The sequence below is a fragment of the Chrysemys picta genome, chromosome 5 (assembly GCF_011386835.1).
Source record: "Chrysemys picta bellii isolate R12L10 chromosome 5, ASM1138683v2, whole genome shotgun sequence".
NCBI classification, from domain to species: Eukaryota; Metazoa; Chordata; order Testudines; family Emydidae; genus Chrysemys; species Chrysemys picta.
Genome location: NC_088795.1, coordinates 135,700,608 through 135,727,066, shown reverse-complemented (window position 1 = coordinate 135,727,066; position 26,459 = coordinate 135,700,608). Strand labels below are relative to the sequence as shown.

Here is a 26,459-nt window from a genome sequence, read left to right as displayed (position 1 = left end):
GGGGCCTCTGCTTTTGAAACAGGTGGTTCTGGGTCTAGTCCTGAGGAAGTTCTGAATGGCCCTGTTGTGTGCAATGTAGTGACAATGCTATAAAACCAAGATCTGGTACGATATACATATTTTCATTCTGAAAATACCATATTTAAAGAAACAAATCAAAGAACAAGGAGGCATTAATTCTCTGGCATAATCCATCAAGCTCAACTTGTTCTGCAGTAATGAATCTTACAGTAGCACTTGGAATTCCAAACTACAGCCATCTGAGGATTAAAAAACAAACAGAGAAACCAAATTCTTTCAGGTTTCTAGGAACATATCTTATACAGACGCTGCTATAGGTGTACATATGAAAGAGAGAGACAGACACAGAGTGTATAAGTAAAATGAAAGGGTTATTTGTTTTTTATATAACAGCCCTAAATAATTTATTCTTCAACATTTACCATCTTGTACCACTCCTCTTGAAAGTTTAATGATCACGGGGGGAAAAATACAGAACATTTTCACTCACTTCCAGTGAAAGCTCCTTTATTTCACTTGCATTAAAGACATCACTAGCAATTTGTTAAGAGGGGTAAGTTTTGAAGTGTCGTTAAAGATATTGCTGTAACTTTCTTTACAAGTGTACCAGCAATTTCTCTCTTCCTGATACTAGATACTTTAAAAAAATGTAAGTAGCTCCCAATAGGTATTTGCCCTGACTTCAAAGAAGACAACAACTATTTTTGCTCCAAGTTTTCACTTCCCTATAAACTCTTCATAATGTTTGCTCACAATGCTCCTTAGATTTAAAGGAAAACTCCAGTGTAATTTCAAAGATGCTCTATTCATAACAGGCCTGATCCTGCAGCAACCAGTCCTGATGAAGTCAGCCAATGAGCCTGATTTTAATCTCTGTCATGGTTTCACAGTCATAACTTCACTGAACTCAATGGAATTACTTAATGTACACATCATTGTAAGAGAAATCAAACCAGGTCCAATGGGAGTTCTTGCATGAGTAAATAATGCAGGTTCAAGCACCACAACTAGAGTATCTAGACACAAAGAAGAGTAAAATCAGAATGAAAATATGAGACCTGATCTGCAGCAGGTATAAATCAATGTAACTCACTGACTTCAATGGAGTTACAGTGATTTACACCAACAGGAGATCTAGTTCATAGGATAAAATTCTGCTCTCAGGTACCCTTAGTGCAACCTCACAGATGGCAAAAATTTAGGTTCAGGCAATAAAAATGTTTTGTTGTATCTAATGGGAACAAAAGCGTTTCCATGAGACTTAAACAAAAAAAAAAAGCCCAACTCAACAAATGTGGGTATTTGTTTAAATATCCCCCTTGCATTACTTAAAACACCAACACCTTTCACTGGTCCCTGAGAACCAGGAAATGAAATTGACTGGCTTAGTTTAACTGTCCAAGCCAGTGAAGTGCAAAAAATAAATTAACAGCAGCAGAGATGAAAAGTAAATCAAATTTTTTGTTTCAGCATCTGCAGGTGTGAGAGGGCACTGAATAATACACATGCTGTGCTGGAGGTAGGGGAATTGTGCAGAAAGCTTCCATAGGTGTACAACCAACTTTTAAAATGAATTCACTTGGCCTGTATCCCTTTTGTTTTCACTTTCTGAGAACCTTCTAGCAAACATGTTTATTGACAAGAACATTTGCAGAAACAGAGTATCTACCTAGTTATTTACACTGTGCATAGCATCATGAGAGTTGCAAATCTAACCAAGTTAATTGGAGCACCTTGTAATCTAATCTAGTTGAAACACTGAACAGAGTACTGCTAAAATAGCTGCAGAAAGCTAATTTCAAAGTACAGAAAACCAAACTAAAAGGACCATTGGTCTGATCCGGTCTGGCAATTCCTATATTTCTGAATTAATTTGTAATTGCAAATATTCCAGTGGGAAACCTGAGTCTCTCAGCTAAGCTCAACCGATCACATGACAGAAACAGACCAAATGACCTATCATAATCAAAACAGCTGGAATTTTGATTATTTGCTACCAGATCTGCTCATGAACAAGAACTATTCACAGGAATTATTCGGCAAATAATTTTGAAAAATGAACACATTAGGGGAAATCATGATTAACAGGCAATTCCCAAGCAGAAAAGGAGGGGGAAGTTCTTCAAATAGCTCCCATAGATACAAATTATTCACCCAGCTCTATGGAGGTTCTAATGCCAGATTTTTCAAAAGAGTTTAGAACTCCCAATAGAAGTAATTTTTTCAAAAGAATTTAACATCCACAGGTGCCAAACAGGGGACAGATTTTCTATAGAGCCCAGACACATTAGGCAGAAAGCACTTTCAAAAATGTGATCAGAATGGTCACATGGGGAACTGCTAGGCTGACCAGATAGCAAGTGTGAAAAATCAGGATAGGGAGTGGGGGGCAATAGGAGCCTATATAAGAAAAAGCCCCAAATATTGGGATTGTCCCTATAAAATCGGGACATCTGGTCACCCTAGGAGCTGCTGGATGGCTGAGTACTTCTGAAAATCTGGACCTTACTTGGATGTCTAAATGGAAGCTGAGCTCATCTAGTCCAATAATAGGTGCTGAGTTCTTGAAAATCTGGCCCCTGAGGACTTTCAATATCCTGCCCCTAAGAATGCATTCTGTTCTTTCAAATACTATTAAAAAAATCCCAAAGCACAGTTGGTCATGCTTAGCAGAGGAATACACAGTATACTGACATAACATGGCAATGAGATGTGAACTTCTCACCTCTTCTCTCCTGATCAGAATCACCTGCACAACAAAAAAAGAACAAAACAAGAATACCTTAGCCCCAGAGAAATACAAATTGTAAGAAGCAGCAGGGGGAGGGTAGAAATTGAGACAGAACAATATTGTGACAATTAACCCTTGTGATTTTAGTGCCAGCCTCACAATATTTGGTTCTTCTTTTAATGCCCTATCTGCTGGAGTGCTGTGATTACATGAGAACCTCAGCTTTCATTTCAAGAAAAAAAGTACATTTCTAGCTATTCTGGTTGTGGAGAAAAATTTGAAAACATGATTTGAGTGAGCCCTAATGTCTCAGAAACCAAATAAAATAACTGCAACTTTTTTTTTCTCCAAATCTCATTACATTTGAACTGATCTTATGTTTTTGAGATCTGACTCATGATTTTTGAGCACTTGGGGGTTGGTATTGCTAGAAACATACCACTCACCAGGTCCAGGAAGGATGGGCAGATAAAGATTTCAATGGCTATTGAAATGGACTATAAAAAATAACCTGAGAAGAACTCAAGATTATTTTGTATAAAAATATAATAGCAGTGGCAAATAGAACAGGAGTAAAACTAGCACACAAGACTGAGGAAATTCTTAAGGCAAAGAAATCACTTGTTTGTAAACAGTGGAAGTATGACAAATACCATTTTCAAATGGAATTCAAACTTTTTATTACATTCTAATGAATGCTGGCTTGTAGCACTGAGAATCCTGTTCACTTTTATTGCTACTTAACCTCACACTGGGGTCTCAGCTTCTCAGCACATAATGATTCTATGGCCCCTTTAAGAGGGAGTCCTGTTCTTGCCCCATTAACTTTGCCTAGTGGAAGATGAAGCAAAACGTGCTGCCAGACAGGAAGATGAATCCAGAGATTACTGTCAGGCTGAGCAGACTCTGAAATGGGGGCTGCTGCTATGTAAAATTTGAGGTTAGTTTGAACCACCCAAGGCTCAGTGAGAAAGACAAGAAGGGACAAGAATGTGACTGCACATAGCTTCGCAGAGCATAATTCTACACCAGTGCAGCAGAGAACAGTGGCCATGTGCATGCATGCTTCTAAAGACTATGGGTCAGATCCTCAGCTGGTGTAAATCAGAATAGTACCATTGCCTTTAATGGGGCGATGCCAATTTTTATCAGCTGAGGACCTGATCCAATAAAGAAGCTGGGTCCAAGAATTCTAGGAATGGTTACCTTCAAGACACACACTTGTAAGCCAAAGCACTGTAGGGAACAGCTATGGACTGGCAGAGGGTGGACCAGATGTGACCTAATAGGTCTTTCTCAGCCTCTAACTTCTGTGATCCTTGTTTGTGTTTGTCTTACTTGTAGTATCTCCTGATAAGTCAGCAGCAGTGTAAAACAATTGTCTTCCTTAAAACAGTGTGACATGCACATGGCATATGGGCTGGAGGAGGTGGGGAGGAGAAAAGGAGGCGAGGGGATGAACAGGTACTGCTTCCAAAACATAAAAGAACCAAATAATTCATGGAACACAAAGTGAGATTTAAAGTGCATTTCTCCCAGAGTTTCCAGCTTTTACAAAGCCAGCTTCTTTTGAACATTCATGCTAGGGAAAAAACCCACCCACATCTCCTTCCATGGACCCACTTCCCTCCTGGGAACGGCAAGGCAGAGACATGGTACAAGTGACGAAGCTTGAGTCAGAAAAGGTAGAACCAACCATGTAGAAACAAGGCTCACACTTTCCCATACGAATCCATTTATAAATAAGTTTACAAAGGGTTGATAAACTACTAGATGTTTTAATAAACTGTTAATTGATTGTTATTGAGTCCCATCAGGTTGCTTATAACCATGGCTTATGAACCTCTATAAACACTTTTTAGTGTGGTGCTTATAACAATTGATAGCATATGCTACTTGTGTCTGTAACATGCATATAACATTTATCAGTCATTTATTAACCCTTTATAAAATATATATTAATGGTATCTTAATACGAAGAATGATCGAACCAAGGGTTCAGTTAAAACCAGTCAGGCCCTAGGTTAGAGAAAGAGTGTCTAATGGTAAGTGCTTACCTGGGCCTTTTGATGGCTCACCTAGAGAAAGCAAAACAAACCATAATGAGTGTCAGTGACTGAACCCTTACTTCTTTCACCAGACTTTGTTATTCCAATCCCCAGCACTTCTATAGCCCCTTCCATCTGTGGCTCACAAAGTGCTTGAAACCCTCCTGTGTGTCAGAGTGGTCTTCCCCATTTTATATGATCATAGATTTTAAGAACAGAAAGGACCACTATGACCATCTAGTCAGACCCACAGCATAACACAACAGAGAATCTCCCCCAAAAGGAAGTATTCTCCTCATTATACAGATGGGAAACTGAAGCACAGATTGATGAAATGACTGTCCCTAGATTAAACAGCAGGTCAGTGGCAGAGCTAGGAAAAGAATTCAGGTCTCTTGCCCCCCAGGCCAGTGCCTTAGCCACCGAACCACAGTCTCTCAGTTTACACAAAAACTGCAGCACAGAAATCAAGGGCCACATTTGTAAAAGTGGCCTTTACTTTATGCTCTCTGGAGCAGGGACTGCCACTGTGTTATTTGCTTATTCAGTGCCTACTGCTAGGGGGCACTGATTCCTTTCCTGGGCAATTCCTTCTTGGATCCCATTCAGAACTGTGACCTAGATCATCAGCTCTTTGGGGCAGGGACTGTGTTTTTCATACGTTGAGTCCCTAGCTCCCTGACTGGGGTCCTTAGGTGTTATCAAAATACAAATACGTAGTGATAATATCTGCCCTTTGGACCATTAAAGCACTTCAGCTGAGCAGGATCCCAGTGGTTTTTTTTCTTGCTTGTGTGTTCTTTTAAAGAATGACTTCACAACCAATGGGACTGGGTATCACTAGACCCTTTTTCCTTCCCATGAGGAAAGAGACAGTGGTGATGTGACTGGCCCAAAACCTGTGGCAGAAATGGGACTAGAAATCAGGACTCTTGGCATCCCAGTCCTGTGCCTTAGCCACATACCACTGTTCTTCCCTGGACACAGCCTGAGTTTTGTTTCCCTGGCTTCTAAGTATAAGGGCCAGATCATCAGCTGGTGTAAGTCAACTTTGCTCCATTCATTTCAATGGAGAGGGACCAGTCTACATCAGCTGGGGCGCTGGCCCTAAAAAGTTTACTTCTGGTTTCCAAATGCTCTCAGGAAACAGAAGAAAGTAGAATAAAGCCAGGTATTAAAGGGGCGAGGGGCCTGGAGCACAGGGAAGAAGAGGAAGGAATGAAAAGTGTCCTTGCCATACCTGAAGTGACAATGGTTTCTGGAGAAGTTACTGCCATAGTGATGTTCCCCATTGCGGGCACTGTCTTTATGTCTTCTGAAGCTGTTTGTGCAGCAGAATATGTGGTGCTGGGTGGACTGGAGGTGGACCCAGGTGCAGGCACAGTTGTCCTCATGGTGCGGTTTTCATTGCCCAGCAAGCTGACAGTGGTGTTCGGAGGGAGCTCTGTGGCTTGCATGGTAGTAGGCCCAGGCGCCTTGGTAACTACGGTTGTTGAAGAGCTAGCGTTCAGACTGTTTGGACTAGTGCCCTTTCTGCCATCTGGCTCTGATGTAGGGGCTTTCGTGGAATGCATGGCAGAGGTGTGCTCTATGGACGGTGGCACTGGAAGCAACAAAGCACAAGATAACCTCCAATGTCCTTTTATTCCTTCCCCTCCCCAGCATTGGGGCAGCTGAACCTGGGAACACCAGATCGGACCAATTCTCCTCTGGCTTTACTTCAGTGTAACGCCATTGACTTCAGTCAAATAACACTGGTGTGAAAGGAGAATTAGGCCCTGCATCTCAACCGCAGGAGTTCAGTGACTGGTAGGTGTCTGATCCAGCTCCCGTTGAAATCCCTGGGAGTCTTTCCAATGGCTTCAATGGGAGCTGGGTCTGGCTCTAGGCAACCAGGGATGTGTGACAATCTCAATCCTTCCCATTCATTCTCAGCCACAGATTATTTAAAAGGCAGGTTTTCAGTATTAAATGCAGCTGACCTCAGCTTTCATTTGACCCAGCAAATGTTTGCACTGAGTTATCAGAGTCCAAATATAGTTTCACTTGGCACTGTGGGAGAATCTGAATGGAGGAAAAGATGACCTCCCACTATATTCCCTATCATGGCAGTAAGATCAGTGGGGGGATATTGCCAACAGGAAGGCACAAAGGCCACCAATGTCCATCATCCACAACTGCAGGATTTTGGTCAGGTGGGATGTGCCCCCCAAAAAATGCTTCAGGGCAAGGCAAAAAATGCCTCAGGGTTCCAGCCAGCACACTGTGGGGTAAAACTTCTGTCCTGTCCCCATCAGGCAATCAGGATTGTCCACCTGAATGGAATCAATGAACCAAGGATTAAAAAGAATTTGCATAAACCCTGGTGATACAGTATCTGTGTATTCCTAAAGCACCTATTACCTTGCATGCATCGGCAGTGATAGATGCATCCAGTGCACACACATTGACTCAATCTCAGGGTCTCTAAACACATACTAGACTTAGGGTCTGGAAAGGAAGAATTTTTCAGTGGGATCATTGGTAAGACTGGTTAATCAGCATATAGGGCTTGCTTAGCCTTGGGGAATTTGCAGTCGAACTTCACTTAATATAAACACACGGCACTGGTGCACAATAGGGCCTGCACCAATGTATCTTATCCCAGTAGCTCACTGGGTATGTCGCACTAATGCAAGCCCCATCTTGCATCACATGTACACTTGAGATTTGCACTACTGTAGCGACATCAGTGCAAAAAACACACAATCCCACAGTATGGAGATGGCTTTAGATACTGCAGTGATAAGGGCAATAGAAGAGCAGATGTTTTAGACAGATATTATCCCCTGCCTTTGCTACCTTAACTAGGAGCATGACTAATTAAAAAAAACAAACAAAAAACACAATAAGTGAGGATCTTCGATGTTTGCAGGCCCAGCATTATCTTCTAGCAGACACCATATACTGATCATCTTCTACCATCTGCAACTCCTGTCAGACACTTCTTCATGGCAGGTAATTAAGGGGATGAGGGCAGTAAGTCACTAAGGATTTGAGGATCTCCTCATTCAATCCCGACTACTGTTTACAACCAGGAGAGGAAGCGATGAACATGTCTCACCTGAGGTAGTGATGTGCGCACCTAGACACGTCAGGCCACTTCCAAGCAAGAGGACAAAGAACCACGAATCCATGTTGACCTGGGGAAAAAAAGTGAACATGCTGTATTAGAAATCCTGTGGCACTTCCCCATATCAGCTCGATCACAGGGTGCATTACCAACCACTACTCACTCCCACATCCAGGAGGATAGAAGACTGAGAAGGAAAAGTCCTACTACTATGGTTAGTTAGTCCATCTCTCCGCCCCATCACATGCAGGGAACAATTGTAGGATTTCACTCTACAGAATAGACTCAATGACTTTGTCCAATACAGTTATTGATAACACTTTGCTCTTATATAAAGCTTTTCCCTAGTAGATCTTAAACAGCTTGACAAAAGGAAATATCATTACCCCTATTTTACTAGTGGGGAAACTGAGGAACAGAGCGGTGTCTAAGGTCACCCTGCTGGCTAGCGAAGGAACAGAACCCAAGTCTCTTGAATCCTAGTCCAGTGTCCGCTAAGTTACATTGCTTCTCACTGAGGCCTCTGAACTAGAGACTAGTAAATTAATCTAAAAGCACAATTCAGTTGGCTCACAGAAGTCAGAGATGGAGAGGACCTACTAGAGCCCATTTAGTTCATCAGTTTCCATAGCAGGGTAATTCCCTGTAGTACATGCTTTTGGCATTTGTCCAGTTTAATTTTCAATGTCTCCTGGGACAAAGTTTCCACCGCTTTTCTTAACTGACCGTTCTACTGATTAAGCAATCTCATTGCCAGAGAAGGTTTTACTCTTGATGTTCAGCCTATTTTTTCCCTTCTCCTATGACATCTGTTCTCAATGTATTTATTTTGCTCTGTTTCAATCTGGGCCCATCCCAAGCTCTGGGCACCCAGACAACACTGAAGTCATAAACACACTAGAAACAATGTCCAAAATACAAGGTCCTCCCAGCCCCACTCAAACTGGGACTCTCACACCACCCGGTACCACCCACTCAGCTCTTTTTCCCACAGAAAGCCTTGCAGAAATCAAGGGTCAACAAAACCAGTCTCTGCTGGACCAATGGGGGGATTTAGTTCTAGAGACAAGGACCCTTCATTGAAGTCACTCTGCTGCCAGCCCCTCCTGATTAAACAAGTAATCTGAACTACTCTGGTATCACACAGGGAAGATGATGTCTCTGCGACCTGGTCTGCCCTCATGAGAGCAAATCACTTAGAACACATTGCATCCACAAACAAGAATGTTCCCCAAATGGCTTCATAACCAGTTAGAACAGCTAGCCTTTCAGTAGATTTAATAACTGGTTAAAGCTTAGCCAGTTCAGTCTGAAACAGTTTAGTGCCAGTGTGAACAGAGGCAAGCTGAAATAGTTCAACTGGTGGTCTTGCAACGTCTCCCAGAATGCACTGCTTCTGGAAGCCAAGCCAGGAATTGTGGGATAGCTACCCAGAAAACATTACATCTGAAAGGGTTTAGGCTAGGGCGAATATGGATGCATTCAACTGGTTCAGGCATGGATAATGCAAATACACTGAACAGCTTGTGCTGAAACTGGTTTAGTACAACTGGTTTAATTCTCTATTGTAGGCAAGACCTCAAAAATTCTGAACCTAAACCTTTTAAGGCTTTTAGGGTTACAACCAACTCTTTCACATGTAACCGTAAACCAGTGCAGATCCTGGAGCACAGGTATAAAGCAAGAAGCATCATATGCTGAGTACAACTGTTCTAGTTATACCTTCTCCCTTGTCTGTACTGGGCTAGCTTGATCATCACTTCAAAAAAAATATTTCTCTTACTTAATTGGCCTCTCAGAGTTGGTAAGACAACTCCCACCTGTTCATGCTCTCTGTATGTGTGTATATATATCTCCTCAATATATGTTCCACTCTATATGCATCCGAAGAAGTGGGCACGAAAGCTTATGCTCTAATAAATTTGTTAGTCTCTAAGGTGCCACAAGTACTCCTGTTCTTTTTGCGGATACAGACTAACACGGCTGCTACTCTGAAACGTCTCCCTTGAAGCATCTAGAAGAATCTAGAAGCATACAGATTCCCCAGGTTTACACCAAGACTATGCTAAACTATAGGATTTTAAATGCAAAAAACACACAGCAAAGCAATTTCATTCCAGAGCAGAGATGGTCCTAAGCCACATTGTTTGTATACAGATCCTAACTTTCCCAAACTTCTGAGGGCTGGGGGTTGGAGTGAGGCTTTTGTCTCAGGCTTCTCTGTACTTCAAGGGTTTGTGAATGTGAGCAAACTTCACCATAAACCATGCAAGCTTCCATTCTGCAAGGAAACCAAAAGCAGGAAAACCCCACCCGGTGTCAGGTTGCATCACAAAGACTTTTTTCATTACTGCCATCTCAAGCACAGCCATTTACTTTTCTCAGTATGAATTACAAGTCTGTGACTGATCACAAGTAATGAAGACAGAGCGGAAGGAACACAGATTCAGAAATGTAGGGCTGGAAGGCACCTCAAGAAGTCATCTAGTCTAGCTCTCTGCGCTCAGGCCCCCGGACAAGTGTTTGTCCAACCCGTTCTTAAAAAGCCTCCAATGATGGGAATTCCACAACCTCCCTTGGAAACCTATTCCAGTATTTCACTATCCTTATAGTTAGAAAGTTTTTCCTAATATCTAACCTAAATCTCCTTGGCTGTAGAGGAAGCCCATTATTTCTTGTCCATATCTACTGAAGGTAGGACAACAATTGATCATAATCCTCTTTAGAACAATCCTTAACATATCTGAAGACTTATCAGGTTGCCCTTCATTCTCTTCTTTTCTCAAGACTAAACAGGCCCAGTTTTTAACCTTTCCTCATAGGTCAGGTTTTCTAAACTTTTATCATTTTTGCTGTTCTCCTTTGGATTCTCTCTAATTTGTTCACATTTCCTGAAGTGTGGCACCCAGCACTGGACAGAGTACATCCACTGAGGCCTCACCAGTGCTGGTTAGAGTGTGACAATTACCTCCCAACTCTCACATACACTCCTGTTAATACACTGCAAGATGATATTCGCCCTTTTTGCAACTGTATCAGTGTTGACTCCTATTCAATTTGTGATCCACTATAACCTCCTCCCCCCCAATCCTTCTAAGTAGCTCTTTTGTCTAGCCAGTTATTCACATTTTGTAGTTATGCATTTGATTTTTCCTCCCTATGTGAAGTAAAGTGGAGTCGCATCATAGGCGCATTTAACATACCTGATTTTAACTATATGCACTTGGCAAACCAAAAAAAAACCGAGAAAAACAACAATTTAAATACTGTACCTGTAGTGCAGGCAATTCCACCCGCCATTCCACTCAATGAACGTTTGACTATACGTGATTTTCGCCTTACGTGCTGACTTCAGAACCTAAACCCCGCGTAAGATGCGACTCCCCTGTACTTTGCCCTTATCTTTATTGAATTTCATCTTGTTGAATTCAGACCAATTAGCCAATTTGTCATAGTCATTTTGAATTCTAATCCTATGCTCCAAAGTGCTTGAAACCCCTCCACAGCTTTGTTTCATCTCTAAATTTTATAAGCATAATCTCCACTCTGTTATCCAAGTCATTAATGAAAATATTTAATAGTACCAGACTCAGAACCAACCCTCACTGAACCCTACTAGATATGTCCTCCTAGTTACAACGAACTATTGATAATTACTTTGAGTATGGTCGTTGTACCAGTTGTGCATCCACCCTATATTAATTTAATCTAGACCGCATTTCCCTAATTTGCTTATGAGAAGGTCATGTGGGACTGCGTCAAAAGCCTTACTAAAATCAAGATATCATGTCTACTGCTTCTCCCTATCCACTAGGCCAGTAACCCTGTCCAAGAAATAAGTTAGTCTGGTTTGATATGGCTTGTTGTTGACAAATCCATGTTGTGAAATTAGCCTCAACTTCACACCTCCACCCATACACTAGTGTGCCTCTCCGGAGAAGAGCACATACATGGCTGCTAAAATTCAACCTGGGTTTGGCCACAAAGGCAGACCCCACATGCCATAATCATTCAGCTGCTGGAAAATGAATTCTCCAAACACTTGTTAAGAGGTGCATGATTAAAGATCGGGGGCAGTCAAAAGGACCCCAGCAGGGCAACCTGTGAGCTCTGGAGTTTTCACAGATTACAAGGTATGTGGTTCCTCCACCAGATAATCTGATGAGATGTTTATTTCTGGCAAATAAGATAGGGAAGTCTCTCTCCTCTTCCCCACCTTTCATTTTTAACACACATTTGGGATTTACTCGCATATGCTAACACTGGATTTAGAGTAACATTTTGTACAAAGATGAACAGATGAGTCACTGTATCTGGGAGGCTTCCTATTCACACTGAAACAACACCACTTAGTACTCACATGGGATTTCTGCTCTTCAAGTCTCTCTATGCAACCCATATCTCACTGATCAATGGAAAATGTGTATATTGCACCTCCCGCCACCACTTCTTATTTCAACAGAAAGAAATTTTGGACTGTTCCCATTTTCCATAAACTGGATACCTTCTCATTGCACGCCTAAGCATACTCCATGAAGGAACAATGGCATTATTTGCCCAACGTCACTCAGTAAGTCAGTGACAGAGCAGAAACAGAACCTATGGGTTCAGATTCTCAGTCTCTTGCTGCCAACAGCTCAGGTATGTGGGTGAATGTATAAAACTGGATATGTATCTTAAGGTTTTATAGTCCTGCCTACCAATAGTATCTAAGCATCTTCCAAGTAAAATCAATAGCAGTAGCGAAGTTCCTAAGGAACTACACGGAGTCCCTAGCTCTTCTACCTGCCCTAAAACATCCTCATTTGGAGTTTGAATGAAGTCTGGTTGCAAACAATTACTTCCTCATTCTGATACTTCCTCTCTTGACAATATGCTATCAGATATAATCTTAACTACCACCACTTATGTAGGGGTTTTAATCCATAAATCTCAAAGGGCTTTACATATTATCACCATCTTATAGATGGGGAAACTGAGGTACAGAGAGATGAAATTTTCTCCAAAGTCCCAACAAATCAGGAACAGAACCCAGGAGTCCTGAATCCAAGCATAATATCCTATCTACTGGATCAGGCGGCCTCCTCCTGTGGTAGAATGAGGTTCATAAGGCACTTGTCTTTTTCTTTTTGATTCCTCACTAACTGAAGACAGGAATGAAATCAGACTGCACAATGACAGCAAAGACAATGCTCTCCATACATAGCCATTATCACTGTATTGATGAGGGCTACAGGCACTTACATCAAAGACACACACCAATTCCTGGAATGGCCCTGTGGGCAATTGCTAGAAAGGCCATTAAAAGACAAAATGATGCAAGTCCCGCCTTGCCTGTACAGCTGAGTTAGTTAGCTAACAGGGCTCAGACATGGTTTAGGATTACATCAGTGGTAATGCAGCTGTATGCTTTAACAGCCCCCTTGACGTAGGTTTAAAAAAAAAAAAAGTTTGTTGAATCTCAAGCAGATTGCACAGGGAGGAGAAGGGTTCAGAAATGCTCAGATAGATCATTGAATAGAAGGCTTGGGAGCTGCTAATGTCTTCAACTATCATTTGCCAAAGCTGTTTCATCACCTTAAAAAATGATCCACGGTGCAAAACAACAAAGAGCACCCCATGTAGTATGAGACCTTTGCAAGTCAGTCTTGTCCCTTAGAGGATCTCTCCCGTCCCTTTATTTAAATAAGTCCTTTTCCCAAATGAAGTATAAATAAATGACAGTGCTGTGCTGAGTTCTTAACAGAAAAGGCCTCATGCATCCTTCCCCAAAGCCAGAGCAATCTGAGCCTCCCCGCCCCCACTCCTCCTCCTGCTGCTGATTCGGAAACGGAGAGGAAATACTTGTAACGTTATCAACATAAACACAGCTCTTGGCTGGCTGCAACATCCTGTGTGCTTCACAGAAAAACACCCTGACGTCATGTCTCTGGATCCACCAGAGAAAAAAGGACCCGACTGTAAGATGGCTTTCGCCAGACCTCCGCAATAAGTGTTAGCAAGACTGCAGGAGCAGGAGAGATGGGGAAAGCGACAGGGACTGCACCAGCTGAAAATCATTTCCAAAAGGTCAATGTTCTCAGCTTTGTAACGCGGCTTTAAAAATTTATTCTGAAATATTTCCATATTTACATTAGATAACAGCCATGTGCATTTAAAGAGCCAGACTCAGGAATGGAGACTATGCAGGGAATACCAGATCCCCTACACTGTTATACAGTAAAGCTTACAATAGCACTACTGCAGTTTGAAGCTACAGAATACAGGGAGCGGTGGAGGGAAGTAGACACTGTTAAGATGACTGACATCCCTCAAAAATATCTTTGTGAGGCACCACATGGCTCAGATGAATGGTACAGGAAAAAGAGCAGCTCAACCATAGGTCAGCAAATGAAATCCAGCCCAGGGACACTCCCTTTCTAGTATCTCCTATACATAACTCACACTGAGCTCCATAGCAATTACCCATAGCCTACAGGGGGAGAACAGAGCCCCTGGAAGTAGCGGTGATCACAGATTGCTACCACCAGACACTTGTTTATTAGCATGGCACACGTGTCCATGCCATTATGGGAGGCAGCATGGTCTACTGAATAGGACACTGGCCCGAGAATTAGGAGACCTGGGTTCTACTCCCAGCTTTCCCCATCCTCCTAACCTACTGTGTGACTTTGGGTGAGTCACTGTTTCTCCTCCCACCCTTTGTCTGACTTGCCTATTTAGATTGCAAGCTCTGTGGGGCAGGAAATTATTATGTTTGTACAGTGCCTAGCACAATGGGGCCCACATCTCAATTGGCTTTCGTAGGGTTACCATATATAAACATTTAAAAAAGAGGACACTCCACGGGGCCCTGGCCCCGCCCCAACTCCACCCCTTCCCCGCCCTAACTCCGCCCCTTCCCCTGAGCGCCCCGCATTCCCCCTCCTCCCTCCCAGCCACGCAAAACAGCTGCCCGAGCGCTACCGGCTTCACGGCTTGCCGGGCAGCTCCTAGACCCTGTGCTCCCGGCCGGGCTCTTCCCCAGCACAGCCGGAGCCCGGGAGGGGAAGCGCCTGGCTGGGGGCGCAGGGTCTGGAGGTCTGGGAGCTGCCCGGCAAACCGTGAAGCCGGTAGCGCTCGGGCAGCTCCGCTCTTCAGCTGCACAGAGCTGAGGTGTCTGGGGGGAGCTGCAGGCGGATTCCCCCACGGCGGTGGCTGCTGCTGCCCCCCCTCAGACACCTCAGCTCTGTGCAGCTGAAGAGCCGAGCTGCCCGAGCACTACCGGGTTCATGGTTTGCCGGGCAGCCCCCAGACCTCCAGACCCTGCGCCCCCGGAGATGGTCAGCAGTTTGTAAAATGGGGCTTTGTATGAGGCAACTTTATTTCTCTCTCTCTCTGTTTCCTAATGCCGCACTGAAGCTCCAGAAGCCTTTGCACTTTGGATTTTACTATTATTTCTCATTAGAGAGGGATCTCTCCCTAAAAAAACCAAAACAAAGTAGCAACCTTCTCACTGTCATAGAAGCAAGGGATTTTTGCAATTTTTCATTTTTATTTTAAATCCTATGGTGCATTTTTTGGGTACATTAATACGGATTGACTAACTCCCTGTGTAGATCTCTGCAGCTTAAACTAGGCCTTTGATGTGTCACCAAACATCATTTCCCCCCTCCTTACCATTTGCATTCCACAGTAAATAGAAAGGATGAGCAATCGCAACAATTACTGGCCCTTTCCTAAAGCTCACCTCATTTTATTTTTGCTTTTGTAGAAGCAGATCACTTCCATGCGAGTTACAGCAATTACAGCACATGCTACATGGAGAGGAAGGATGGGCTTGTGGTTAAGGCACCAGGCAGGAACTCAAGGAGATCTGGGTTCAATTTCTGGTTCTGCTACAAATTTCCTGAATGATCCTGGGCAAGTCACAATCTTTCTGTGCCTCTGTCCGCTATCTGTACAACAGCACTTCCTTTCTCTTGCCAAATGATATTGTAAGCTTCTTTGGCCCTATCTCATACTATGTGTACATATGGCACTTAATACAATGCCTCCCAATAATAATAATACATAAGCATTACACAGTATAAAACTCCAGCTGCCAAGGGCCATGCCCTAAATGCAGAAAATTATCTTTAATGGGACCACGATTAGGGAAGGAATGTTGCTCCATGACTAGACCTGGGAATAAGAATGTTATTGTTCTCTCTAGCTCTGCCACAGGAAGTGACAACAGCCTTTGTCTCTGTTTCGCCAACTATAAATGGGCACATCAATATTATTTGTTTATTCCCAAGATGCTGTGCAAGGTTTAATTAAATTCATTAATGTTTGTAAGGGCCTTTAAGACCACAGATGTAAGGCTCTCTGTGAGCTGAGGGGTGAAAACATACTCTATTTTGGGACCTTCAGAAGTATCCTTGCAGATAAATGCCAGTCTGCAGAGCCAGAGAAGCAGAGAATAGGGTCTGGGGGACACCGTTAACATCCTGCATTTTGTGGGACATTACTACACTGCACACTAAGTAGTACTGTAGGAGCCCCATCACAAGCTCCAGGCTCACTGGTCCTCCCCGAGGATCACTATCCAATAAGTGCTAATGCATACTTCAGTTTGACAAGTCAGTGTAATGAGAATGCCCAAGTAATCATTACATCAAGGTCACTGGTCGCATCAGAGACCTCACTGAGTAGGAGGCAGAATCATCACAACATGGAGGTGATGGGGAGACATGAAGCTATTCTGAGAGAACAGTAATTCTTGAGCCTTCTCTATGAGTGCAATCACAAAATGCATAGCATTAACAAATGAACCTCATAATAGCCTTGTGGGTAGGGAAATATTACTAGCCCATTTAACAGACGTGGAAATTGAGTGTCAGAAGTTCAGGACATTTAAAAACAAACAAATGGGGTTTTTGTTTAGGTGCCTAAATCTAGGCAGCCAAATCCATATTTAGGCCCATTAAGAGAAGTGGCATTGAGGGTACTCAGGAACTTTGTAGACCCGGGACCTTTAACTCCTTGCACTGCCTTGATGTTAGGGCTATTAATTAGCCAGCTTTAACTCCATTTAAGATGACACACATTAAAGGGATTAAAAGCTGGTTCACGGATATGTCTCATAATGTAATTGTAAATGGGGAATCATCCTTGAACAGATCTGTTTCTAGTGGAGTCCCACAGTAATTGGTTCTTGTACTATTTAACATTTTCATTAATGATGTGGAAGAAAACAAAATAATCACTGATAAAATTGGCAGATTACACAAAAATTGGGGGAGTGGTAAATAATGAAGAGGACAGGGCACTGATACAGAGTTATCTGGATCACTTGGTAAGCTGGATGCAAGCAAACAATATGGGTTTTAATATGGCTGAACGTAAATATATGCATCTAGGAACAAAGAATGTAGGCCATACTTTCAGCATTGGAGGACTATATCCTGGGAAGCAGCAACTCTGAAAAAGTTTTGGGAGTTGTGGTGGATAATCAGTTGAACATGAGCTCCCAGTGCGATGCTGTGGTCAAAAGGGCTAATGCAATCTTGTAGGCATAAATAGGGGACTATCAAGCAAGAGTAAAGAGGTTATTTTACCCCAGCATTTGGCACAGATGCAATCTGCTGTGCCAAGTTTGGTGCCCACAATTCAAGAAGAATGTTGATTCACTGGAGAGGGTTCATAAAAAAGTCACAAGGATGATTAGAGGATCAAAAAAAATCTGCCTTATAGTAACAGACTCAAGGAGCTCAATCTATTTAGCTTACCAAAGAGAAGGTTCAGGGGCAACTTAATTACAGCATGGAAGTACAGTAAAAGCTGTTTTATCCAGCACGTTGGGAGGAATGGGGAGGTGCCAGTAAGTGAAAAATGCCGGTTAACTAAAAGGGAGGGAGTTTGGGTGTAGGAGGGGGATTGCAGCACCAATCTAGGTAATTATACGGCCCCAATTACTATGCTGTAGTACTCAAGATCTTCCCTCTAAGGAGTGCCATATAACTGAGCAACCAATAAAGTTTAAGCATCACGATAGCCATCATGCCTCACCTTTAAAATAAAACTGTTGGAGGATACCGTGCACATTTGACATCTTTCAAATCCCATTACAGAAGCTAAGCTCCAATTAGAAGGCACTCTCTCATGTAAAGGATGCTTAATTGTGGCTCTTGACTACACTGAAATCTATGCTAAACACCGTTATGATAACAGGAAGAAGGCAGTTTGCCCCCTAGAACAGCTTTGTTAAGAAAGCACAGTGCACACAAGGAATAATAATTTACCTGATATAGAGCAGCAACCACTTGATAATTTCCTCCCTGTTGCCACAGCAACACTTCTGGTATACCAAAGATTGCTAATTACAAAACTGGGAAATCAGAGATTGCTAATTAAGATACATTTCAGTTCGCTCAAGGCTCCACATTAACTGCATTACAATTGTAAGCACAAGAAACGGCATGTCAGAAAACAACATTTATGTGTCATTATTACAGACTAAATTCAGGTCACTCCCAAGGAAACCATCTTTTGTGAGGATGCTTTTTAGTGGTAGTTGACCTGGACCATAAGAGCTCTCAAGCATTTTAATGTCTTTATTTCTTCTTCTATTTAAAAGAAAGTCAACATTTTTGGAGAAGCAGTGTCTTTCTCCTTTAGAAGATTTCAATATAAGCAATAGCTAAGGACAGCATATGAAAGGGTGGTCTAGTGGAAAGGCACAGGACTAGTGAGACCTGGGCTCAACTCCCAGCTCATTCAAGACTTCGTGTGTGATCTTGGGCAAGTCACTTCATCTACCCATGCCTCAGTTCCCCAGCTGTAAAATGGGATACTACTTTGCAGAGGAGGTTGTGAGGGCTCATACACATAGCTATGAGGGCCATATAAGTAACTTGAAAGATACAAGTTCAGGTTTGTTACTAAACCTACGTATTAGTCACTTGCAACTTCCCAGGGATATAACAGCTCCAAAACCACAAGGCACCTGCCATTTTAGCTAAAGTTACTGTGAAGGAAAAAAAAGTAATATGATGAGAAAGGGGGTAAAAACTGCCAGCCTCACTTTAACACAACAGGCATCTTTTAGAGATCTAAAGCCATGTGGAAATCCATTAAACCAACAGGAACTATTCAATTATCAGTTGACAATTAATCAATGGTGCTGTTATTGATTACTAATAATCCAATCAGCACTCAACCACTGATTGTAGTGGCACATCGGATTAATGACAATTAGGTTAATTAGTTTGTATTAAAGTAACGGCTCTTTTCTCTGCAGTCTAGCTACTTCACATCAACTGGGGTGGGTTAAAGCAGAAATGGTGCAGTGCTTTCAGTACAGGAGGGTCATATATGTGCTATCTTGGGGTACTCTGGTAAAGGAGCAGCAACAGTGCGACATCAGACCGTAAACTCTTTGGGACAAGGAATGTGTTTTCCTATGTGTTTGCACAGCAGCAAGCCCTGGGATTCTCAAACATTTCCCTAGCATGGACCATATCTTAACTGAGAGATTGTCATGTGGACAAACTCCTCTCCTGCTCATGACTGCATAGACCATCTCCCCTTCCATTCACAATCACATACCATCCCCACATACCATACACAGGAAAGTAAAACTGCGGAAGTATGTAACATACTGTTCGCTGTCTCAGTGTGATTTAACAGTTGGGAACAAGGCCAAGAGCCAGCATCATGTAATCAGACAGCACACTGACCAAAGTTTAAGAACCAGATGGCCCATCAAAACAGGGCTCCAACCCTAAATGCAGGACCGCCCAAAGGATTCAGAGGGCCTGGGGTCTTCGGGGCACTTGGGCGGCGGGTCCCGGAGTGAGTGAAGGACCCGCTGCCGAAGACCCGGAGCGGAAGAAGCCCTCGCCGCCCAATTGCCACTGAAGACCTGGAGCAGAAGAAGCTCCGGGTCTTCGGCAGCGGGTCCTTCACTCACTCCGGGTGTGTTTGGCAGCACTGAAAGACCTGCCGCCAAAGACCCGCTGAAAACTCTCGTGGGGGCCCCTGAAAACTCTAGTGGGGGCCCGAGGCAAATTGCCCCACTTGCTCCCCCGCCTCCCGGGCGGCCCCGCCTAAATGAATTCTTTAGCGGGCTGCCACAATACAACAGTAAGTAAATAATAATCCTACTGAAAACAGTGGGCTTAGGCTGTAACTATAGGAGGAGGTAAAAGTTTTGACAGTTTACTAGCCTTAGTATGAGACTTTAGTGTGGTCACATCTGGAGTGTCTGGGAAATTTGTTAATAAAAAGATATGGACAAACTACAGGAAGTTTAGAGAAGAGCCACAGAAATGATTGAGGAGGGAGGACTGAGTTATGAGGAAAGCCTGAAGGTTTGTCCACGTAGAGAGTTATACTGTAAAGCTATTTGTGAATAAGTCCATCAGTGGACACTCTTATGGAATAAGAGTGCCCCTTTCTGGTTTAGCTTAATCCAAAAATTGGATTAAGTTAATGCAGAAATAGCCACTCTTATTCCAGAATAAGAGTGTTCACCCATGGGAGTTATTCTATTACTCTTTAATATCCACACCCTGCCATATTCCAGAACTTTCATATGTAGACAAGCGCCGAAAGAGTTAATATGTAGCATTTGGCTAAGAAATTAGCAGTGAGAATATTGGGATACAGTAACAGGCTATGAATATATGAAGGGTGAAACACCCCAGAGGCTGTGGAATTTAGGATGGAAAAAGGGACAGATGTAGAAGTAACAGGATGAGATTAAAAAGAGGAATATGACAAAGCTTCCTGACAGCCAAATGCACTAGACTGTGGAACAGTCTCCCAAGTGACGTGATGTGCAGGGAGTAAAGCTGGAGGTTATAGCGGGAATTTACCTCTCCCTGATCTCTGTGATTACTCATATTATCTGCATATTGTCAACTGATTATGAATTCATTTGCTTTCTTCTTTCTTGAGTCAGGTGACATGACTCATGATGACAGAAAATGGAATCTGTCTGAGCAGCAGACCAAAGTATGCTGCATTGCTCTGCCAAGCAATCTGGGACATTTCATTCTGCCTCCTGCCCCATTATAAAGGTGAACTCTGAGAAAATTCAAGATAGGTTCAGAAAGATATAGAAGTTAGGGATGGAAACACTCTGCAAGATTGCCCAGCCCAGCACTCCTAATCAAGGCAAGATATACACCACAGAAAGAAGACAGAGCCAGGGCTTTGGAGGGGAGCCCGGAGCTGGAGCGTGGAGCAGCTCCGGAGAAGTGGGGCTGCAGGTTTTTGCCTGGACCTGGAGCGGAGCTGCAGCACAGCTCCAAAGCCCTGGACAGAGCAGACTAGACTCCTCAATTTTCCTTCTGTGGCTCATCTCCCACTTAACTAGTTTCCCCATTAATCGCCTCTCCCCTGCTCAAGAGACAGCTACACTAAAGCACAAGACCTGCAACCTCATTCAAGAGCACAGCAATGGTTTGGAGTGACCAGTAGGAGACAATGGGACAAGCAATGCTTTTTCCACACGCCTACCGTCTGAGGCTAAGACCAGCACCTCTTATCCTTATCCTCCCAGAATTACAACTTGGGAAAAGCCTATTCACACATACAAATCATCTTTCTCATGCAGCTCATCTTTCTGCCAATGCAGGATTGTGACCCTGAACTCAGACTAGGAAATAATCCTATTCTCTGGCAGCCTGAGACAGCCAAATATGAAATTTAAGTATTTAGGGCCAAATTGTCCTTTTTCAAGCATTTGCATGAAGTGGAGGGACAAAATTAGAATGAAAACCACAGTGAATTTTTACACAGAGTTACTGATGTATGCTCCCCTTTCACATGATATATGGAATCACGGTCCTATAGGAAACATTTATTAAAGAAAACAGCTTCACTGTAGATCTAAGCAGGCAGGCTTTTAGACTAACCCAGGTCTCATTTCACCACCCAATCTGAGCAAGGTGCAAAGGTAAATGTTCAGCATGACAGATATTGCAACCACACAGGGTATTTTGAGGGACTTTATTGTATGAAATTTATGAATATTCTGTGTCTTGTGTGTTCGGGATTGTATTCCACTCCATTACCACAGTACCTTCAGGGACTAAAAACTGTAGGGGTGATTACTGCAGTTCCCGGCATTGTACACGGCTCCAGAGAAGTACCACCCCATTTTGATTCAGCAAACTGATTTGACCTTTTGTCCAACGGAAGACCCAATCCTGCCGAAAGGCTGGAAAGATGGGAATTTGTCAGGGTCTCCATAGGACTGACTGGTAAAGCATTTAGATCCTGTTATTGTTTTATATTTTTTCTGTATGCTTTTGTCCTTAATGTACTCTGCTTTGGAAGAGTTATTTGGTTGTTGTGAAATTGTGTCAATGACCTTTTAGAGAAAAAGCAAAGAGTAGGGCTGGACATATGTCAAACCTGCTTGGGGAGAATCACAGTGAGTACAAGGGCACTGCAGGTTAAAACCCTGGGTCAGGAGGGAGCGGGATGCACGTCCCTTCCCAGAAAGAGGTGACTTCTAGAGCCCTGAGAGGGCATTCCTGGAGCAGACCGCAGGGAAAGGGCAAAGGTGCAGTTGCCTTGAAACCGTGACAATCAGCTCAGAGGGTGAAAAGCAAGTTAAAACTTAATTTTTTGTCAGTTAACCTATATAAGATGCAACAAAATTCCTGGATCTTTGTGCCAGATTCTGAATTCATTTACCCTTATATAAAAGTCTGGAATAACCACACTGACTTCAAAGTACCTGCAGTGCCACCGACTTCAAGAAAAACCACAAGTACTCAGAAGTTCTGAAAAAAAAACTAACTGCTTATTTAAATGCCTACAATATGAATTCAGATGACTAACTTTAAGCACCCACATTTGAAAATACTGCCAATAAGTCATACCCTGTTTCCACCTACCACCAAGAAAGCCGAGTTTAACTGTGATGTTTTCAATTAGGACTTCTACATCAGCCTTTCAACTGTTCAAGGCATAGTAACAAATAGTGATTCCCACAATAGAATAAAGATATGAAGGGACTCAAAACAGAAAACTGTTGCTAAGGTTTACAACCAGTGATTTTTGGCACAGCTCAACCGATGAGTATTTCAATTTCGCCACATGTTAAAAATGTGATACAATTGGGACTCAAAAGGGAAACAAATGCCCGTCATTCTATTCTGCAGTATTTCTTCCACAAGGATGTCATTTAAAACTGTAATCTTTTGTTACAGGCTTTAAATTGAAGTGAACTTCTAGAGCAGGCTGTCATTTTCAGTAGGTGTCACATTATTTAACCCCACACTGCATTGCTTCCATCTCTAGTGTCAGACAAACCAGACTTGGGATTCACATCATGTGTTAGCAAGGTTGGGAAGAGGACCAGGATCAAAATCAGTAGGGTTAAAAGTTCAGAAGACTTCAGGGTACAGAGCAGCAAAGGGTGTGTGTTTGTTTTTATTACAGAAACTAGGAAAGAGGAGAAAAGCAGCCCAAGTGAGCTGGGTAGGAGAGCTGTGCAAAACTCACGGGGGTAAATTCAGGAAGTATCAGGGGTACCCTTTGTCTAGTTCTGCACCTCTATTACTTACATAGCTCCCTGAACCCTTGTATTCATTGAGATATCTATGGAATTCTCTCACTGTTGCACTAGCACAAGTGCAGCTCCACCAATTCTAACAACACTGAGGACAGGACAGACAATCATGTTGTCTAGACATGTTGCAAATGGGGTTCACTGACACTGTGATTAATAAGACCTGAAGACTGCACTAGCGTTCCCAGCATTGTCAGTTATGGTAGCGCTGTACTGATGTTATCACAACCGTGGAAGAATTTGAGAACGTCATGAGCCAAAGTCTTCACTGGCATAAATGGCCAAAGCACCACTGAATTCATAGCTTCTAGGACTGGAAAGGACCTCGAGAGGTCAGAGTGTCCAGTCCCCTGCCCACATGGCAGGACCAAATATTGTCTAGACCATCCCTGATAGACATTTATCTAAACTACTCTTAAATATCTCCAGAGATGGAGATTCCACAACCTCCCTAGGCAATTTATTCCAGTGTTTAACCACCCTGACAGTTAGGAACTTTTTCCTAATGTCCAACCTAAACCTCCCTTACTGCAGTTTAAGCCCATTGCTTCTTGTTCTATCCTTAGAGACTAAGGTGAACAAGTTTTCTCCCTCCTCCTTATGACACCCTTTTAGATACCTGAAAACTGCTATCATGTCCCCTCTGAGTCTTCTCTTTTCCAAACTAAACAAACCCAATTCTTTCAGCCTTCCTTCATAGGTCATGTTCTCAAGACCTTTAATCATTCTTGTTGCTCTTCTCTGGACCCTTTCCAATTTCTCCACATCTTTCTTGAAATGCGGTGCCCAGAACTGGACACAATACTCCAGCTGAGGCCTAACCAGAGCAGAGTAGAGCGGAAGAATGACTTCTCGTGTCTTGCTCACAACACACCTGTTAATACACCCCAGAATCATGTTTGCTTTTTTTGCAACAGCATCACACTGTTGACTCATATTTAGCTTGTGGTTCACTATAACCCCTAGATCCCTTTCTGCCGTACTCCTTCCTAGACGGTCTCTTCCCATTCTGTATGTGTGAAACTGATTTTTCCTTCTTAAGTGGAGCACTTTGCATTTGTCTTTGTTAAACTTCATCCTGTTTACCTCAGACCATTTCTCCAATTTGTCCAGATCATTTTGAATTATGGCCCTGTCCTCCAAAGCAGTTGCAATCCCTTCCAGTTTGGCATCATCCACAAACTTAATAAACGTACTTTCTATGCCAATATCTAAGTCGTTAATGAAGATATTGAACAGAGCCGGTCCCAAAACAGACCCCTGTGGAACCCCACTCGTTATGCCTTTCCAGCAGGATTGGGAACCAATAACAACTCTCTGAGTAAGGTTATCCAGCCAGTTATGCACCCACCTTATAGTAGCCCCATCTAAGTTGTATTTGCCTAGTTTATCGATAAGAATATCATGCGAGACTGTATCAAATGCCTTACTAAAGTCTAGGTATACCACATCCACAGCTTCTCCCTTATCCACAAGGCTCGTTATCCTATCAAGGAAAGCTATCAGATTGGTTTGACATGATTTGTTCTTTACAAATCCATGCTGGCTATTCCCTATCACCTTACCACCTTCCAAGTGTTTGCAGATGATTTCCTTAATTACTTGCTCCATTATCTTCCCTGGCACAGAAGTTAAACTAACTGGTCTGTAGTTTCCTGGGTTCTTTTTATTTCCCTTTTTATAGATGGGCACTATATTTGCCCTTTTCCAGTCTTCTGGAATCTCTCCAGTCTCCCATGATTTTCCAAAGATAATAGCTAGAGGCTCAGATACCTCCTCTATTCGCTCCTTGAGTATTCTAGGATGCATTTCATCAGGCCCTGGTGACTTACAGGCATCTAACTTTCCTAAGTGATTTTTAACTTGTTCTTTTTTTATTTTATCTGCTAAACCTACCCCCTTCCCATTAGCATTCACCACGTTAGACATTCCTTCAGACTTCTCGGTGAAGACCGAAACAAAGAAGTCATTAAGCATCTCTGCCATTTCCAAGTTTCCTGTTACTGTTTCTCCCTCTTCACTAAGCAGTGGGCCTACCCTGTCTTTGGTCTTCCTCTTGCTTCTAATGAATTGATAAAAAGACTTCTTGTTTCCCATTATTCCTGTAGCTAGTTTGAGCTCATTTTGTGCCTTTGCCTTTCTAATCTTGCCCCTGCATTCCTGTGTTGTTTGCCTATATTCATCCTTTGTAATCTGTCCTAGTTTCCATTTTTTATATGACTCCTTTTTATTTTTTAGATCATGCAAGATCTCGTGGTTAAGCCAAGGTGGTCTTTTTTTCCCCCTAACCAGCAGAATAGCTTGCTTTTGGGCCCTTAATAGTGTCCCTTTGAAAAACTGCCAACTTTCCTCAGTTGTTTTCCCCCCCCAGTCTTGATTCCCATGGGATCTTACCTATCAGTTCTCTGAGCTTACCAAAATCTGCCTTCCTGAAATCCATTGTCTCTATTTTGCTGTTCTCCCTTCTACCCTTCCTTAGAATTGCAAACTCTATGATTTCATGATCACTTTCACCCAAGCTGCCTTCTACTTTCAAATTCTCAACAAGTTCCTCCCTATTTGTTAAAATCAAGTCTAGAACAGCTTCCACCCTAGTAGCTTTTTCAACCTTCTGAAATAAAAAGTTGTCTGCAATGCAGTCTAAGAATTTGTTGGATAGTCTGTGCCCCGCTGTGTTATTTTCCCAACATATATCCGGATAGTTGAAGTCCCCCATCACCACCAAATCTTGGGCTTTGGATGATTTTGTTAGTTGTTTAAAAAAAGCCTCATCCACCTCTTCCACCTGGTTAGGTGGCCTGTAGTAGACTCCTAGCATGACATCACCCTTGTTTTTTACCCCTTTTAGCCTAACCCAGAGACTCTCAACACTTCCGTCTCCTATGTCCATCTCTACCTCAGTCCAAGTGTGTACATTTTTAATATATAAGGCAACACCTCCTCCCCTTTCCCCCGTCTATCCCTTCCTGAGCAAGCTGTACCCATCCTCGCCAA

At 42.8% G+C, this 26,459-nt stretch overlaps 1 protein-coding gene across 4 annotated transcripts in view; it reads right to left on the bottom strand.

Moving 5' to 3' along the window:
- Positions 1 to 26,459, bottom strand: part of PTPRA (protein tyrosine phosphatase receptor type A) — a 233,052-nt gene that overhangs the window by 49,420 nt on the left and 157,173 nt on the right. For 3 of the 4 annotated variants that reach the window (XM_065598358.1, XM_005291495.4, XM_005291494.4), the window contains 4 exons: positions 7,904 to 7,982; positions 6,041 to 6,403; positions 4,810 to 4,830; positions 2,747 to 2,770 (listed from right to left, as the gene is read on the bottom strand). In XM_065598358.1, the coding sequence (XP_065454430.1) occupies positions 2,747 to 2,770; positions 4,810 to 4,830; positions 6,041 to 6,403; positions 7,904 to 7,982 (487 nt within the window). Of the gene's footprint in view, positions 1 to 2,746; positions 2,771 to 4,809; positions 4,831 to 6,040; positions 7,116 to 7,903; positions 7,983 to 26,459 lie in introns of all 4 variants that reach the window. The other variant, XM_065598359.1, reaches the window with a different exon arrangement.